The sequence below is a fragment of the Trichechus manatus genome, unplaced genomic scaffold (genome assembly GCF_000243295.1).
Source record: "Trichechus manatus latirostris isolate Lorelei unplaced genomic scaffold, TriManLat1.0 scaffold00008, whole genome shotgun sequence".
Taxonomy (NCBI): Eukaryota; Metazoa; Chordata; class Mammalia; order Sirenia; family Trichechidae; genus Trichechus; species Trichechus manatus.
Genome location: NW_004443944.1, coordinates 32,751,090 through 32,766,247, shown reverse-complemented (window position 1 = coordinate 32,766,247; position 15,158 = coordinate 32,751,090). Strand labels below are relative to the sequence as shown.

The following is a 15,158-nucleotide window of genomic DNA, read 5'->3' as shown; positions in this document are numbered from 1 at the left end:
GGCAGTCTGCTTCAGTAAAGATTTACAGCCTTAGAAACCCTATCGGGCAGTTGTACTCTGTCCTATAGGGTTGCTATGAGTCAGAATCAACTTGATGGCAATGATTTTTAAACTTTTTAAGCCAAATTTTAAAATTTAATATATTCAATTTCATTTTCAAATAGTTCATTTGTCTCATTAACAAAGTCCATCGGGTATTTAAATAATTCTTATAAATATAATTAATAAACCTCTAAATATGGGTAATTTTATGTTTTCTTAAAAGTTCCAGTAATATATACAAACTTACGAGTGTCATAAATTTTCAGCTTGAAGCAAATCAAAGACAAAATTGAATTTACATACTTTTATTTAGAATCACAAGATTATTAATCATTCAATCTCTTGATACAATACAATTAAAGACCAAATATATACATATAACAGAAAGGTAATTATTTTAATTCACTTCATCAGCTCGATATTTAATATTAACATTTTCTAGGATTAAGGATACTGATCCATTAAAGAAAGAATGAATATCTTTCCCAAGTGAACTGACTTGTTCGATGAATTGTGAATGGAGCAGCAGCTACCTAGGTGAATTGTCTTGTGTTAATACAGGACAGGCTGAGAGGAGGCCGTATTCCAAGTCTGTGCCCTCCAAATGCTTTATTCTAATCTGAATTATTTTCATATACGAGTTATCTGGCAGGTCTCTAGCTCTTAGGGTTATTTCAGAGACAGCCAATGGAGTTTTGCATATCTCCTATGCCTTTGGGCTATGGTGCTGTGGTGCTATGGTCCCAATTCTCAGGCCATTGTTTGGACTTTGAACTGTAATTGTTTCCATTCTAGTTATCATTCTGCTTCACCAAAGTTTTAAAAATTCAGTTCATTTGTGCTCGAAGTCCTAGCTAGAGCAATGAGGTAAGAAAAAGAAATAAAGGGCATCCAAATTGGTAAGGAAGAAGTAAAACTGCCCCTATATGTGGATGATATAATACTATATGTAGAGAACCCAAAAGACTCCACAAGAAAACTATTGGAACTAATAGAAAGGTTCAGCAGAGTAGCAGGATACAAGCTAAACATACAAAAGTCAGTTGGATTCCTATACACCAATAAAGAGAACTATGAAAAGGAAATCAGGAAAGCAATACCATTTATAATAGCCCCTAAAAAATAAAATACTAAGGAATAAATCTAACCAGGGACGTAAAAGATCTATACAAAGAAAACTATAAAATGCTACTGCAAGAAACCGAAAGAGACCTACATAAATGGAAAAACATACCATGCTCATGGATAGGTAGACTCAACATTGTGAAAATGTCAATTCTACCCAAAGCAGTCTACAAATACAATGCAATCTTGATCCAGATACCAACAGAATTCTTTAACAAGATGGAAAAACCAATCGTTAACTTTATATGGAAAGGAAAGAGGCCTTGGATAAGTAAAGCACTATTGAAGAAGAAGAATAAAGTAGGAGGACTTGCACTACTTGATCTCAGAACCTACTATCCAGCTATGGTAGTTAAAACAGCCTGGTACTGGTACAACAGATAAATTGACCAATGGAACAGAAGCGAGAACTCAGATGTAAATCTATCCATGTACGGTCACGTGATCTTCAACAATAGCCCAAAATCCATTCAATGGAGAAAAGACAGTCTTTTTAACAAATAGTGCTGGCAAAACTGGATGTCCATCTTTAAAAATTGAAACAGGACCCATACCTCACACCATACAGAAGAACTAATTAAAAATGGATCAAAGACCTAAATATAATACCGAAAACTATAAAGATCATAGAATAAAAAATAAGGTCAATGCTAGAGGCCCTAATACACAGCATAAATAGGATACAAACCATAACTAACAATACATAAACACTAGAAGATAAGCTAGATAACTGGGATCTTCCAAAAATTAAGCACTTATGCTCATCAAAAGACTTCACCAAAAAAGTAAAAAGAGAACCTACAGACTGGGAAGAAATTTTTGACTATGACGAATCTGATAAAGGTCTAACGTCTAAAATCTACAGGAAAATCCAACACCTCTACAACAAAACAACAAATACTCCAATTAAGAAATGGGCAAAGGAAATGAACAGACACTTCACTAAAGAAGACATTCAGGCGGTAACAGACACACGAGGAAATGCTCACAATCACTAAGCCATTAGAGAAATGCAAATCAAAACCACAATGAGATACCATCTCACCCCCGACATTACTGGCACAAATCCAAAAAACAGAAAATAACAAATGTTGGAGAGGCTGCGGGGAGATTGGAACTCTTATGCACTGCTGGTGGGAATGCAAAATGGTACAAACCATTTTGGAAAATGATATGGCACTTCCTTAAAAAGCTGGAAATAGAAATACCATACAATCTAGTTATACCACTCCTAGAAATATATCCTAGAGAAATAAGAGCCATCACACGAATAGACATATGTACATCCATGTTCATTGCAGCATTATTCATAATAGCAAAAAGATGGAAACAACCTAGATGCCCATCAACCGATGAACGGATAAACAAACTCTGGTACGTACACACAGTGAAATACTGCACAGTGATAATGAACAATGATGAATCTGCAAAACATCTCGCAACATGGACCAATTTGGAGGGCATTATGCTGAGTGAAATAAGTCAATCACAAAAAGATAAATACTGTATTAGACCATTATTGTAAAAGCTCACGGAAAGGTTTACCCACAGAAAATTGCATTTTGGTAGTAACTCAAATTTTGTTCATCCCATTTTGTAATTAGTTTTTAAAGTAGCAATATTAAATGATTTCTTTCTATACATTCGTTAACAATTAAATCTAAAGTGACAGTAATGTTCACTTTTAATCATTGCCTCAAAACATTTCAATACCAAGAAAAACCAATGTAAAATATATTATTTTTTTTAAAAATTCTGTTTTTAAAATACTAGAATTCACTGCAGCACTGTGTCACTTTAAAAATAGTATTGTGATAAAAGCACTCCTAACATACTTTATAAATATTGAAAATTTGAAATACTTTTTTAGTAGGAAATTCTTAATACTATAAACTACACTGAAAAGAAAGTTAATTTTGATGTAGGCCACATTTCACTACTAACACTTAATAGTCATGCAAAATTGATAACAATTTATTCACAAAATTCTAGAAATACAAAGTGTGCTATCAAACCTAATACATCAATACATAAACCAAACCATTGCTGTTGAGTTGATTTTGGCTCATAGCAACCCTACAGGACAGAATAGAACTGCCCCATCATGCTTCCAAGGCTGTAATCTTTACGGAAGCAGACTGCCACATCTTTCTCCTGCTGAGTGACTGGTGGGTTTGAACCACCAACCTTTCGGTTAGCAGTAAAATACTTAAATGTTGCGCCATCAGGGCTCCTTCAATACATAAAAGCAAAGTGCAATAAAATACTTAATACTTTAATATTCACCCCAGTTCTAAGCTGAAGAATTGCTTATAACATTACATAAAATAAACACTTTATTACAAATATAGATTTAATTCCTACATAATTTTACAGTTCATTTAGAAAACATCATTGCGATAAACCATAATTACACTTAATTAAAAGAACGTCGTCTTAATATTTTTTCATTTAAGCTATCTCTGTTGTCTCGCAAGATGAATTTCAGACCTGCGAAAGCTCTCTCAACACTGAGCTGAGTAGGCGGTGCACCTCAAACCACCGTAACAATTTCATATAACTGGGGATATTGTGAACAGTTTTCTTCCTAAAATTCAAGAATACTTTTTTCTCTCCACTCTTTGAACACCATCAAAACTTGTTAATAGAGTCAATATAAACAGTACAGTTGTTTGATAGCAATATAACTTTTTTTCTTTCATTTTGAGAAATAATTCCATCTCATCCATGTCACCATTTGAAATGAAGATATTCCCTGAATTGCTTTCTTTTGTTACACTTTGAGTACTGCTCCTTTTCAGATCTTCTGTCGTTTCCCAAATGCTTTTTAAATTTAAATGGCTTCCCCTTAAATTCAGAACTAATTAGAATTTGATAACGAGGATCTAGATAAACTGTTCTTAATATGCTATCATTTTCAATGATAATCTTTTCCCTGACATTAAATTTTTCAATCAATATGTTTCCGAATGTATTATTAAGAGTTCTTAATTTCATTTTAGTTTCCACCCACATATCAAAAACATCACTCATGGTTAATTGTTCACTTTGCAATCTTCCTTTGTTTGCAGTCATTCTATTTTTCTTTCTTTTTTTTTATTGTGCTTTAGGTGAAAGTTTACAGCTCAAGTTAATTTCTCATTCAGAAACTTATATACATATTGTTTTATAACATTAGTTGCAATCCCCACAATGTGACAGCACACTCCTGTTTTCCACGCTGGGTTCCCTGTGTCCATTCGACCCGTTCCTGTCCCTTCCAGCCTTCTTCACTTTGCAATCTTGCTGTAACTTTCTTTAAAGGTTTTAAAGTTTCTAAAATTAATTTCACATATGCCCATTTGTAATTAAACCCATTGCCGTTGAGTCAATTCCAACTTATAGCGACCCTATAGGACAGAGTAGAACTGCCCCATAGGGTATCCAAGGAGCAGCTGGTGGATTCAAACTGCTGACCTTCTGGTTAGCAGCCAAACTCTTAACCACTGTGCCACCAGGCCTCCACATTTGTCATTAGAAAAGTAATATTTCATATTATTCTCAGCTGATGCACCAAAGAGAATTTTGCATCCTAGTAAGTTTTCTAACATGGTGTGTATACTGTTCATCTTGTTGGGAAATCCACTACAGGTTTTCTTAAATTATTTTCTGAAAATTTGGTATACAATGTTGGAATACGAAGTACTCCAACAAGTTCATGACATTCTAAAAATTCTTCCAGTTTAGCATCATTTTTGCGTCTTTAATAACTAATTGAGATGTGCATGCAGCACACTTTATACCAGTCTCTCTTTTCTTATAAATCTTGTCGCTTTCACAGCGACGGTTAATGTCTGCAAGTCAGAGTGCACTAAGTCAGAGTCTTCAAATTCATCATTTTGCCCTGACATTTGCCATTCGATTTCACGTTCATTTCTGAGCAAACTAACAAATTTAATCACGTTAAAGCCATTATCTGTGGTTACAGAATAAATCCGTTGTAAAGCATTGTTGTACTTCTCTAAAATTTGATAGACGGTGTTTTTTTTTTTTTTTTAAATGTACAGACTTGTGTGTATTTCTTTTAATTCTTTCATGCCCAGTGTCAACAGATGTGTCTTACCAACTTGTGTGAATTGAGGTTAATTCCTATAATTGACCAACTCAATCTACTGGCAATAACCACCTTCAAAGAGAATATTCACTTTTCTAGGTTACTACTAATTTTGGAGCTAAGCTTTAAGGACAAGCAAGGTATCATTTCCCTAAAATTCTCTGAGTTGATTGAAAAAGCTTGACCAATTGAAGGAATAATTGGATTTAAAATTTTTCAGAATCCTGAATATTCAATTAACTCAAACAAACAACCCTTAACAGTACCTAATTCAACACATCATCGACAATTGTTTGTTACCTAATTTCTCCTTAAGGCATTCCGGAATGGCAAACTCATCTAATGTTTTTTGTTGCTTATTTGGAACACTTCTGACATTTTCTTCAGTCTTTCTTGTCTTCTTGCCTTGCACTGCACTGTATTCATCCTTAAGGTGGCACTACAGGTGCCTCTATAAATTCGCTGCTTGGTCTCCAGCCATATCTATGTTGCAAATTTTACACGTGCTTTTATTTTCAATCTTTTCATACTTGAAAATTCTTGACATGGATTTTCTCTGATTTGTCCCATACTAGAATTCAAGGGATAAGAAATAATATTAACATTAGGGCATATTTTGTAGTCACTATATTACATTACAGTAAAAACAAGTCTTAGACTTTGGTAGCATAAAAACAATAGAATGCATAAATACATTCGTAGAAATGAATTAGAGCCAGTACATATTAAAATGCTCCTGGCCGTGTATCTTTGGTATATCAGAAAAATCAGAATAACTTCGATTTTACATTTACAGGGTTTGCTGATTTCTTCCATTTGAAGTCCCACTTTACAACGTTCTTGTACATTTATCCAGCACCTTTTGAAGAAAAATCTCAGTTCATAGTGATGCCATCAAGTTGTTTTCAGTGAAATAATGGTATATCTCAGTCGAAACATTTTCTTCCAACCAATTGCTGATTTGTTAACTTTTCGGTTTGTGAGATAAATATCGAATTTAAACATGTAAGTACAGTTTGGGAGAGTACATTTACATCGAGATTGAATACAATAATGGAATCCTCCAAAAATTATATGCAGTTTTCTATTTCTTGAATTTAAATATCACACTTAAATGTGAATAACGTACGTTGAAAATGTTTACAGTCATCTGACAATTTTCCGTTCACGTGAAACTCTATTGAGAACTTGATGAACTTTAACCAGCTCGTTCAGATTTCTCACTAGGAGTATTCTCAATTGGCAAGCGTTTCTCAGGTGTTCGGTAGGCATAGCTAGCCCGTTACTGAGAAAGAGCAGTGAAGCACCGAGGGGAAATAGCAAACTCCGACTGGCCTATGAAGCGTCTCGAGTAACAGCAGACATCACCTATAGCTGTGGCTACGCAGCATTGCTTGCCCCAACAATGAACTGTGCCCTCCTAGCCATGTGCCAGAAAAAACAACCAAACAAAAAAAACCAAACCTGTTTCCGTCGAGTCCATTCCGACTCACAGCGACCCTATAGGACAGAGTAGAACTGCCCCATAGAGTTTCCAAGGAGTGCCTGGTGGGTTCGAACTGCTGACCTTTTGGTTGGCAGCCGTAGCATTCGTCATATACGGGCACCAGATCCAAAGCAAACATTAATAGTCCACTGGTCTTGCTTACAATTTAAAAATTATCGTTGAGCCGAAAACAGTGGAATGAAAAAAATAAAGGTTTTTGATTTCGGTTCGGGTTCAGGAAAACATTTTTTTCGATTCATGTTTTGGTTTCACTCTGGCGGAAGTTTTGGTTTTTTTTGGTTTTGGTTTTCGGTTCCGTTCCGGTTCGAAGCCCCGCTTATTTTAATACTATCAACTAGTGTATATGCAGTACTGAATTTGTGTCAGGCACTATCCCAAATGCTTTAATGGACAGTAACTTCTTACTTAATGTTCACGACAGCCCTATGAGGTAGGCATGATTATTCCCATTTTATACATTGGGGAACTGGGGGGCAGAGAGGTCATGTAACATGGCTAAGGTCACACAGCTAGTAGAAGGTAGAGCCTGGATTCAAACCCAGGCTGTCTGGTGCTATAGTTTTTGCTCTTTAATCCCTGTCCCACCTGACCTTTCCACTCGTCAGGTCAGTGGGAGAGCGGGGATTTGGACTCAGGCCTGCGGAACTCCGGTCTTCTTGCTGTCCCATGCTGCCTAGCTGTTGGCAAGACACGAAGAAGAGTGGGAGTTCCTGACTCTCTTTTGGATGGGAAGGGTTGAGAACGGGAGTGTCTGGCCGTTTCCTGTGCTGCCCCTTTTCTCCCCTCTCCCCATACCCACAGTCACTGCTTTCCTCTGGGCTTGTCCCTGCCTTATGTCAGGGCTCAGAGTGGGGCCCGGGGAGCTCATCGATGGGTGTGAACTCCATCCTCTGCCTCACCTCTTATAGGGCTGTGAGCGGGTGGGTCTGTGGTCTGTGCCCCATCTCACTGATGGTGCATTCCCTGGGACCTGACCCTAGGCCTGCCTGGACTCTCACTCTCTCCCTGCCCTTTCCCATTTACCAGTGTTGCTCTCCAAGTCCATGTTATCGGTGACAAGCCAGCCGAGGAGTCAGCGAGAACCACGCAGAGGGGAGAAGTTGGACCCTGGCAAGATGCAGGCCAATATCCGGCTAATGAGGGTATGGGGGCCTGGGACACTGGGCCCAGGGCAGTTGGTAGGGCAACGGGTTTAGCAAACGCGCACCTTCTTGGGTGCGAGATTGGACTCACTGCCTCTTCACAGCAACCCTGTGGACACACTCATCATCACCCCTATTTCACAAATGGGGAAACTGAGGCACAGGGAGGTAAGTGACTTGCTCCAGGTCACAAAGCCTGGAAAATGGTAGTACCAGTGGTCAAAGCAAGTAAAACAAAGCTTTTGCCATTGTGTTTAAGACTCAGGAAAACTATCAGAATCACTTTTTATTTCACTGCATTAGGAACACCATCTAGTGGCTTGAACATCTTAAAATTTCCAGTAAATTAACCTTCCAGTGCACCTTGAAGAAAGGCTTAGAAGCTTAGCATTAAATTTTCCACATTAACTGGTAGAATTTTAGGTAAACAATTTTCTCACTATTTACTGTTTTATGGCTTCTCTAATTATCTGGACAATGTTTCAAAGTATTTGAAATGACTAAAAGAAGGAGGGTCTTTAGTGTCCATAGCAGAAAGTAAAATACTAAATACACTGCAAAATAATATAGAAAATTTCTTAACTCCTTTAAGAAATTTTTTAGTAGCTCATTGAACAATGACTACTATATAAGGAAATAGGAAAAAAATATATTTGCTTTAAAACTTTTTTCCCCCATATATATATATGTATTTAAAATATTTTATTTTTGTTGTTGGTGTTGAGAACATACACAGCAGAACATACACCAATTCAGCAATTTCTACATGTACAATTCAGTGATATTGATTACATTTTTCCAGTTGTACATCCATTCTCACCCTCCTTTTCTGCATTGTTCCTCCCCCAGTAACATAAACTCACTGCCCCCTAAATTTCCTGTCTGCTCTTTCGAGTTACTGATGTCAGTTTGATCCCATGTGGATAGATCTTAAAAGAGCACAATGCTCAAGGCAGACATTCTTTACTAGTTAAGCTAAACTACTGTTTGGTTTTAAGAAGACTTTAGGGGATGTTGTTGTTTAAGGTTTAAAGATGATCTCAGGGCAATAGAGTCAGGGGTTCATCCACCTTCCATGGCTCCAGAAAGTCTGGATTCCATGAGAATTTGAAACTCTCTTCTGCATTTTCCCTCTTTTGATCAGGATTCTTCTATGGAATCTTTTATCAAAATGGAACTCATATTTTTGATGTTATATTTTTACGGACTTTTGAAGGGTGGTGTCTTAGTTATCTAGTGCAGCTGTAACAGAAATACCACACGTGGATGGCTTTAACAAAGAGAAATTTATTCTCTCACAGTCTAGGAGGCTAGAAGTCCAAATTCAGGGTACCAGCTCCAGGGGAAGGCTTTTTCTCTCTGTTGGTTCTGGGGGAAGGTCCTTGTCATCAATCTTCCTCAGCTGAGGAGCTTCTCAGTGCAAGGACCCCAGGTCCAAAGAACACACTATTCTTCTGGCTCTTGTTTCTTAGTGCTATGAGGTCCCATTCTGTCTTTTATATCTCAAAAGAGATTTACTTAAGACACAGCCTAATCTTGTAGATGGAGTCCTGCCTCATTAACATAACTGCTGCTAATCCTGCCTCATTAACATCATAGAGGTAGGATTTACAACACATAGGAAAATCACATCAGATGACAAAATGGTGGACAATCACACAATACTTGGAATCATGGCCTACCCAAGTTGACACATATTTTTGGAGGACACAATTCAATGACAGGTGGTTTATGGGTTTTTGTTTGATACAGATCATGAACTGGGACAATGTGGCTCTAAAACCTGTGCCCCTAACCAGTTCCTAATACTGTCTGTTATAATCATTCATTTGTTTAGTTACTCAACAAATATTTATTGAGCACCTACAGCGTGTCAGGCCTTGTTCTGTGGTGAGGATTCAGCCGTGATGTGGCTTCTGACCTTAGGGAGGGTGAGCTCACATTCTACTGGGAGACACACAATAAGCACAACAAATAAATATATGTGCAGTGATGATAAGAGCTGTGAAGAAGCATAAGGAGGTTAAGAGGCTAGAGAGGCACAGAGGATAGAGTAGCAGTGACTGTTTTAGGCAGGCTCGTCAGGGAAGGCTGCTAAGGTAGGGACATTTGTGCTGAGACCTGAAGGAAGTGAGGAAGCAGCCGTGTGGACATCTGAAGGAGGACTGTTCGAGGCAGAGGGAATTGCACGTACAAACGCCCTGAGGCCGGTGTGGCTGGAGCAGATGAGTGAGGAGGAAAGGTAATAGGGTGTGGGGGACAATGGGGATAGCTTGTCCATGATTAGACCTTGTATTTATACTGAGTATGACTGGAAGACCCTAGAGGGTTCTGAGTAGAGCAGGGACATGATCTGACTTAGGTTTTCACAGGTGTCTTTCACAGGCATTCACCATGCTGGATACAGCTGTGAACAAGACACTCAATTTGTGCTGTTATGGAGCTTACACTTCAGTGGGGAGACACATAGTAAACCAAAAATGCCAAGATAGTCATTAATTTATTCAACCCATATTTATTGAGCTCCAGGCATTGTTCTACATGCTGGAGATAAACAGCTGTGGCAAAATGGTCAAAGTCCCTGCTCCGCTGGCATGACATTCTAGTGGCGGGGTTGCGGGGGTAGTAAGAAAAATATCTGTTTGTCAGATGGTGGTAAGTCTTGGAGAAAGATAAATTAGGGTAGGGGGAGACACATTATAAATTGTAATTACATAATTACAAATTGAGGTAAGGGGCAGGAATGAAACAAAGCAGGGTTTCTACATTAGATCTGGTGGTCAGGGAAGACCCCTTTCTAGCAGCAGAGGTCATTAAAGTATACTGTTTATTAGAACCACCTGGGAGGGGGTTGTATATTAAAAATACAGATTCCTGGTGCCAGCCCCAACAATGCTGGCTCAATGGGCCCGGGACTTGGAGACTGGCATTTTTCACAAGATCCCTATTTTGAGATATTTTGGTCTGGAGATGTGTAGGCAAGACAGTGGAGTGTCTAGGAGTCCAGACTTCAATGACAACAGCTGTGCTATGTGGGCAAGTTACTGAACCTCAGTTTCTGCTTCTATAAAGTGGGCTAATAAATAGTGCCCATCTCATAGGGTTGCTGTAAGGATGAAGTGAAGTAATGCAGACAGTAAGTACTTAATAATTTGAGCTATTATGTCAGGAATAAGGGAGCAAGGGTTAGGAAGGGGTAGTTTCTGGCAAACGAGAGAGAAATTAGGAAGAACAGAAGGAAGAAAGAAGAGAGCAAATAGGTGTGGCAGGGGTGGATGGTGAGAGCCAGAGAAAGTAGTCACAGGGACCGTTCACTGAGGGTGTGCTGAGTGTGAGGCGCCACACACTCATGAATAATCTCTCTTCATCTTTACAGCAGCTGTCTGAAGTAGGTATTAGTTTCCTTACCTTGAGAATGAGTATAATGGGGCTCTGGAAGGTTAACTAACTTGCCCAGTTTCCCTTAGATGGTAAGTGGCAGAGCTGGGATTTGAATCAAGGTGTGCCTAGGCCTAACGTCCAAGTCTCACTCACTATGTGGTTCGCTGCAGCTTGCAGTTTTAAGCCCACTCAGTTTTAAGCCTTCTGACTCATAGTGACCCTGTAGGACAGAGTAGAACTGCCCTAGAGAGTTTCCAAGAGTGCCTGGTGGATTCGAACTGCCAAACTTTTGGTTAGCAGCCATAGCTCTTAACCACTACACCACCAGGGTTTCTGTTTAAGATAAGGCTAATAAACAGAGCAGTTGGAGGATGAATTGATACCATGTGCCAAGTGAGGTACAGTGCCTGGCACAGAGTAGGCAGGCCCCACAATTGTTGGTTATTGTTATTTTAGACTTTATGTACCTCTTGAGTATGACCTTAGGCCAGACATTTAACCCTTCAGACTCTTGTTGCTTCCACAGGGGCCTTGTTCAGAGAGTACTTACTGTACTTACTTAGCTCAGCTACCTGACAGGAAATGGGGGCTGTTATCGTCCACTCTTTGCCTCCCCTGCTTCAACTCCAGACACCCTGCCACCTCTGCTGCTTTCTTACCTCCCTAAGACAGCTTTCATTATAACAGTGAAACCTCTGAGAGCCGGAACTCGGCCGGACTGCCTTATTTTTCTGGGTCTTGCAACTTTTCTGCCTTTGACAGGGTGCAGGGTGCAGTCTTACCACTTTTCTATCGCTTGTTTTAGTGGAAAATATGTGAGTTTTTCTTCTCTGACAGGTTTCCACCTTACACAGCTCCGGCTTTCACAGGATTTATGGTATTAGATTTTATTGATTCTAAGATGCCATCAATATAAGACACACCTTTATTTTAATTACCTACTAATAAATAAAATATCCCCCCCCCTTCAGAGATGCAAAATTAGGGGAAAAGGGGCGTTTCATAAAGGATGAAAATAGTAACCTAGCAGGCGAGATGCTCTGACGCGAAGACAATGGGGAACCGCCGCCCAGCTCGGCCGCATTTACCAGTCGCGGCCACAAGGGGGCAAGTGTCCGGCGGGGAGGCACTGGTATCCAGGCTCCCAGAGGCTCCGGCCGGTCCCGCGCAGCGCCGCCTCCCTTCCTTCCGTCCGCAGATGGTGCTCAGGAACCGGCGAACCTCGCTGCAGGTGCTCCAGAACCACGAGAACTTCCTTACCAAGCTCAACCAGGACCTGGTCAAGACCATCCAGAACGTGGAGGACAGCACGGCCCTGAAAGTGCGGGAAATGCTGCAGCAGCAGAACATCCTCGGGGTAAGACCCCGCACGGGTGTCTGCAGCCCCGCCTCAGCTCTGCGCAGCGCGCGTGCCCAAGGCTTCCGCTGCCCTCCGAGCGCTCCGGCGCCCTCTCCTGCCCTCCCGTTGCACAAGAGGCTTGCTCCACCTCGAACATGCATCCTTCCCCCTTTGCCCCACCCACTGGGGCTTTGGGATCGGACCGAGGTGGGGTCTCATCCAAATGCTCACTAGCTAGGAGACTTGAGTTAATCTCGCCTCCTGGAGCTTCAGTTTCCTCACCTGGCACACAATAGGTGTGCAAGAGAAAGTAGCTGCTGTAATCTCTATAATACAAAGTGCTGTATATACACACACTACACACACGTTGGTTGCCATCGAGTTGATTTGGGCTCATGGCAACCCCATGTGTGCAGAGTAAAACTGCTCCATGGGGTTTCAAGCAGCCCCCCAGGCCTGTCTTCCGAGGAACCTTTGGTGGGTTCCAGCTGCCAACCTTTCATCTAGTAGTTTGCACCACATGCATATACGTCTGTATAATCCTTAACAGCAAGGTGGGTACTATTATTATCCTTATTTTACATATGAAGGCATGGAAACACAGAGAGGCTAGCTGACTTGCTCAAAGGTCACCCAGCTAGCAAGTGTCAGAGCTGGGATTTGAACGCAGGCATGCTGGCACCAGGGTCTGTGCTCTTTCCACTGTGCTGCCCTCTTCCCAGTGGCGGCACTTACAGTCTGTGGGGAAGATTAACTTTGCAGAGAACCCAGGGAGCATCCTCTGCTTCCTCTAGGACAGGCTTGGTGACCCTGGGGTGAGAGGGCTGAAAGTTAACAGGGGACCGAGGAGTTTTGGCTGGAGAAGAGTCTTGAGAAAATGGCTTAATTGAAAATTAATTGCCCGCTGTCTGCAGACTGCAGGGAGCAGAAGGATTGAGCTCACCTGGAGCCTGTGAGATGAGGGGAGAATTCAGACTTCTTGGGGACTAAGGCCAAAGAAATAGAGAGTTATTCAGCCCAAAGAAACTTAGTAGAACATTCTCCAAACTTAAGATTAAGTTATTCTCTGATTTTTCTCCGTTGGTCCATTTATACATTTTTTGTTTATTCCAATTGCCTCCTACGGGCCAGGCCCTTGGGAAATAGCATTCAGCAGGATATCCTCATCCACATCGAGCTCATGTTCTAGTGGGGTCACAGACAGTTAGAAAACCTTGTACATGTACTGTGATGAGAATGCAGGGCTTGCCGAGCTCAGAGGGGGCCTCTAGCCAAGACATGGGAGGATTGGGAAGGCTTCCTGGAGAAAGAGATGCTTGGGCAGTGTCTTAGTCATCTAGTGCTGCTCTAATAGAAATACCACAAGTGAATGGTTTTAACAAAAAGAAATTTATTCTCTCACAGTCCAGTAGGCTACAAATCCAAATTCAGGACGTCAGCTCCAGGGGAAGGCTTTCTCTCTCTGCTGGCCTTCTTCTCATCAGTGTTCCCCCAAACTAGGAGCTTCTCCATGCAGGGACCCCAGGTCCAAAGGACGCGCTCTGCTCCTGGCACTGCTTTCTTGGTAGTATGAGGTCCCCCACTCTCTGCTTGCTTCCCTTTCCTTTCATCTCTTGAGAGATAAAGGTGGTGCAGGCCACACCAGGAAAACTCCCTTTACATTGGATCAGGGATGTGACCTGGGTAAGGTGTTACAATACCACCCTAATCCTCTTTAATGTAAAATTACAATCACAAAATAGAGGACAACCACACAACACTGGGAATCATGGCCTAGCCAAATTGATACACACATTTTTTTGGGGAACACAATTTAATCCATGACAGGCAGAAAACTGCAGAAGTAGGTGTTAACTGGGAGAGAGTGGGAGAATGTTGTGGGCAGAGGAAATGGTATGCACAAAGCCTGGGGTGAAAGGGAACATAGCATGTTGTTTAACTTGGCTGGACAATAAAGTGTGAGGAGGGGATAACAGAGAGATGAGGTTGGCATAAGCTAGATCTTTGAGCCTTGTTGGCTAAGGTAAGGAGATTGGACCTTTCCATAGGATAGTGAGCAGCCATTGAAGAGTTTTAAATAGGAGGAGGACATGGTCAGCTGTTTTTTTAAAAGAAGGATTCTGATTGTTGTGTGGAGAATAGAGCAAAGGAAGACCATTTAGGAGTAGCTGTTGGCAATATTTCAGGTGGGAGATAAAGAGAACTTGAATATGATAGTGGCCCTGGAGATGGAGAGAAGGGCATGACTATGAGAGCTGTTTGGGGATGAAATCTATATACAACTTGGTGACATTCAGATGAGAGAGCCGAGTAAGGACTGATGCCGGGGCTGGGGCTTGTGTGGCCAGGGGTGTGGTAGGGCCATCGGCTGAAGGTAGTGTGGTAGGGGAGGGGAAGTTCGGAGGGGAGTGGGGCAACAGGTGACTTCTTCAGGCTGTAGTATGTTTGCAGGGTTTGGGAGTGGGGTTGCGTTTGGGGACTCCTCTAATGAAGTGCTAAGAGGCCACAGCAGGCTGTGCTCCCTGCCCC

At 41.0% G+C, this 15,158-nt stretch overlaps 1 protein-coding gene across 1 annotated transcript in view; it reads left to right on the top strand.

Moving 5' to 3' along the window:
• The window catches only part of CUNH20orf96 (chromosome unknown C20orf96 homolog), a 23,698-nt gene that overhangs the window by 5,605 nt on the left and 2,935 nt on the right, over positions 1–15,158 (top strand). Inside the window, exons 3-4 of the mRNA XM_023742396.1 lie at positions 7,794–7,909; positions 12,489–12,647. Of these exons, the coding sequence (XP_023598164.1) occupies positions 7,794–7,909; positions 12,489–12,647 (275 nt within the window). The remainder of the gene's footprint in view (positions 1–7,793; positions 7,910–12,488; positions 12,648–15,158) is intronic.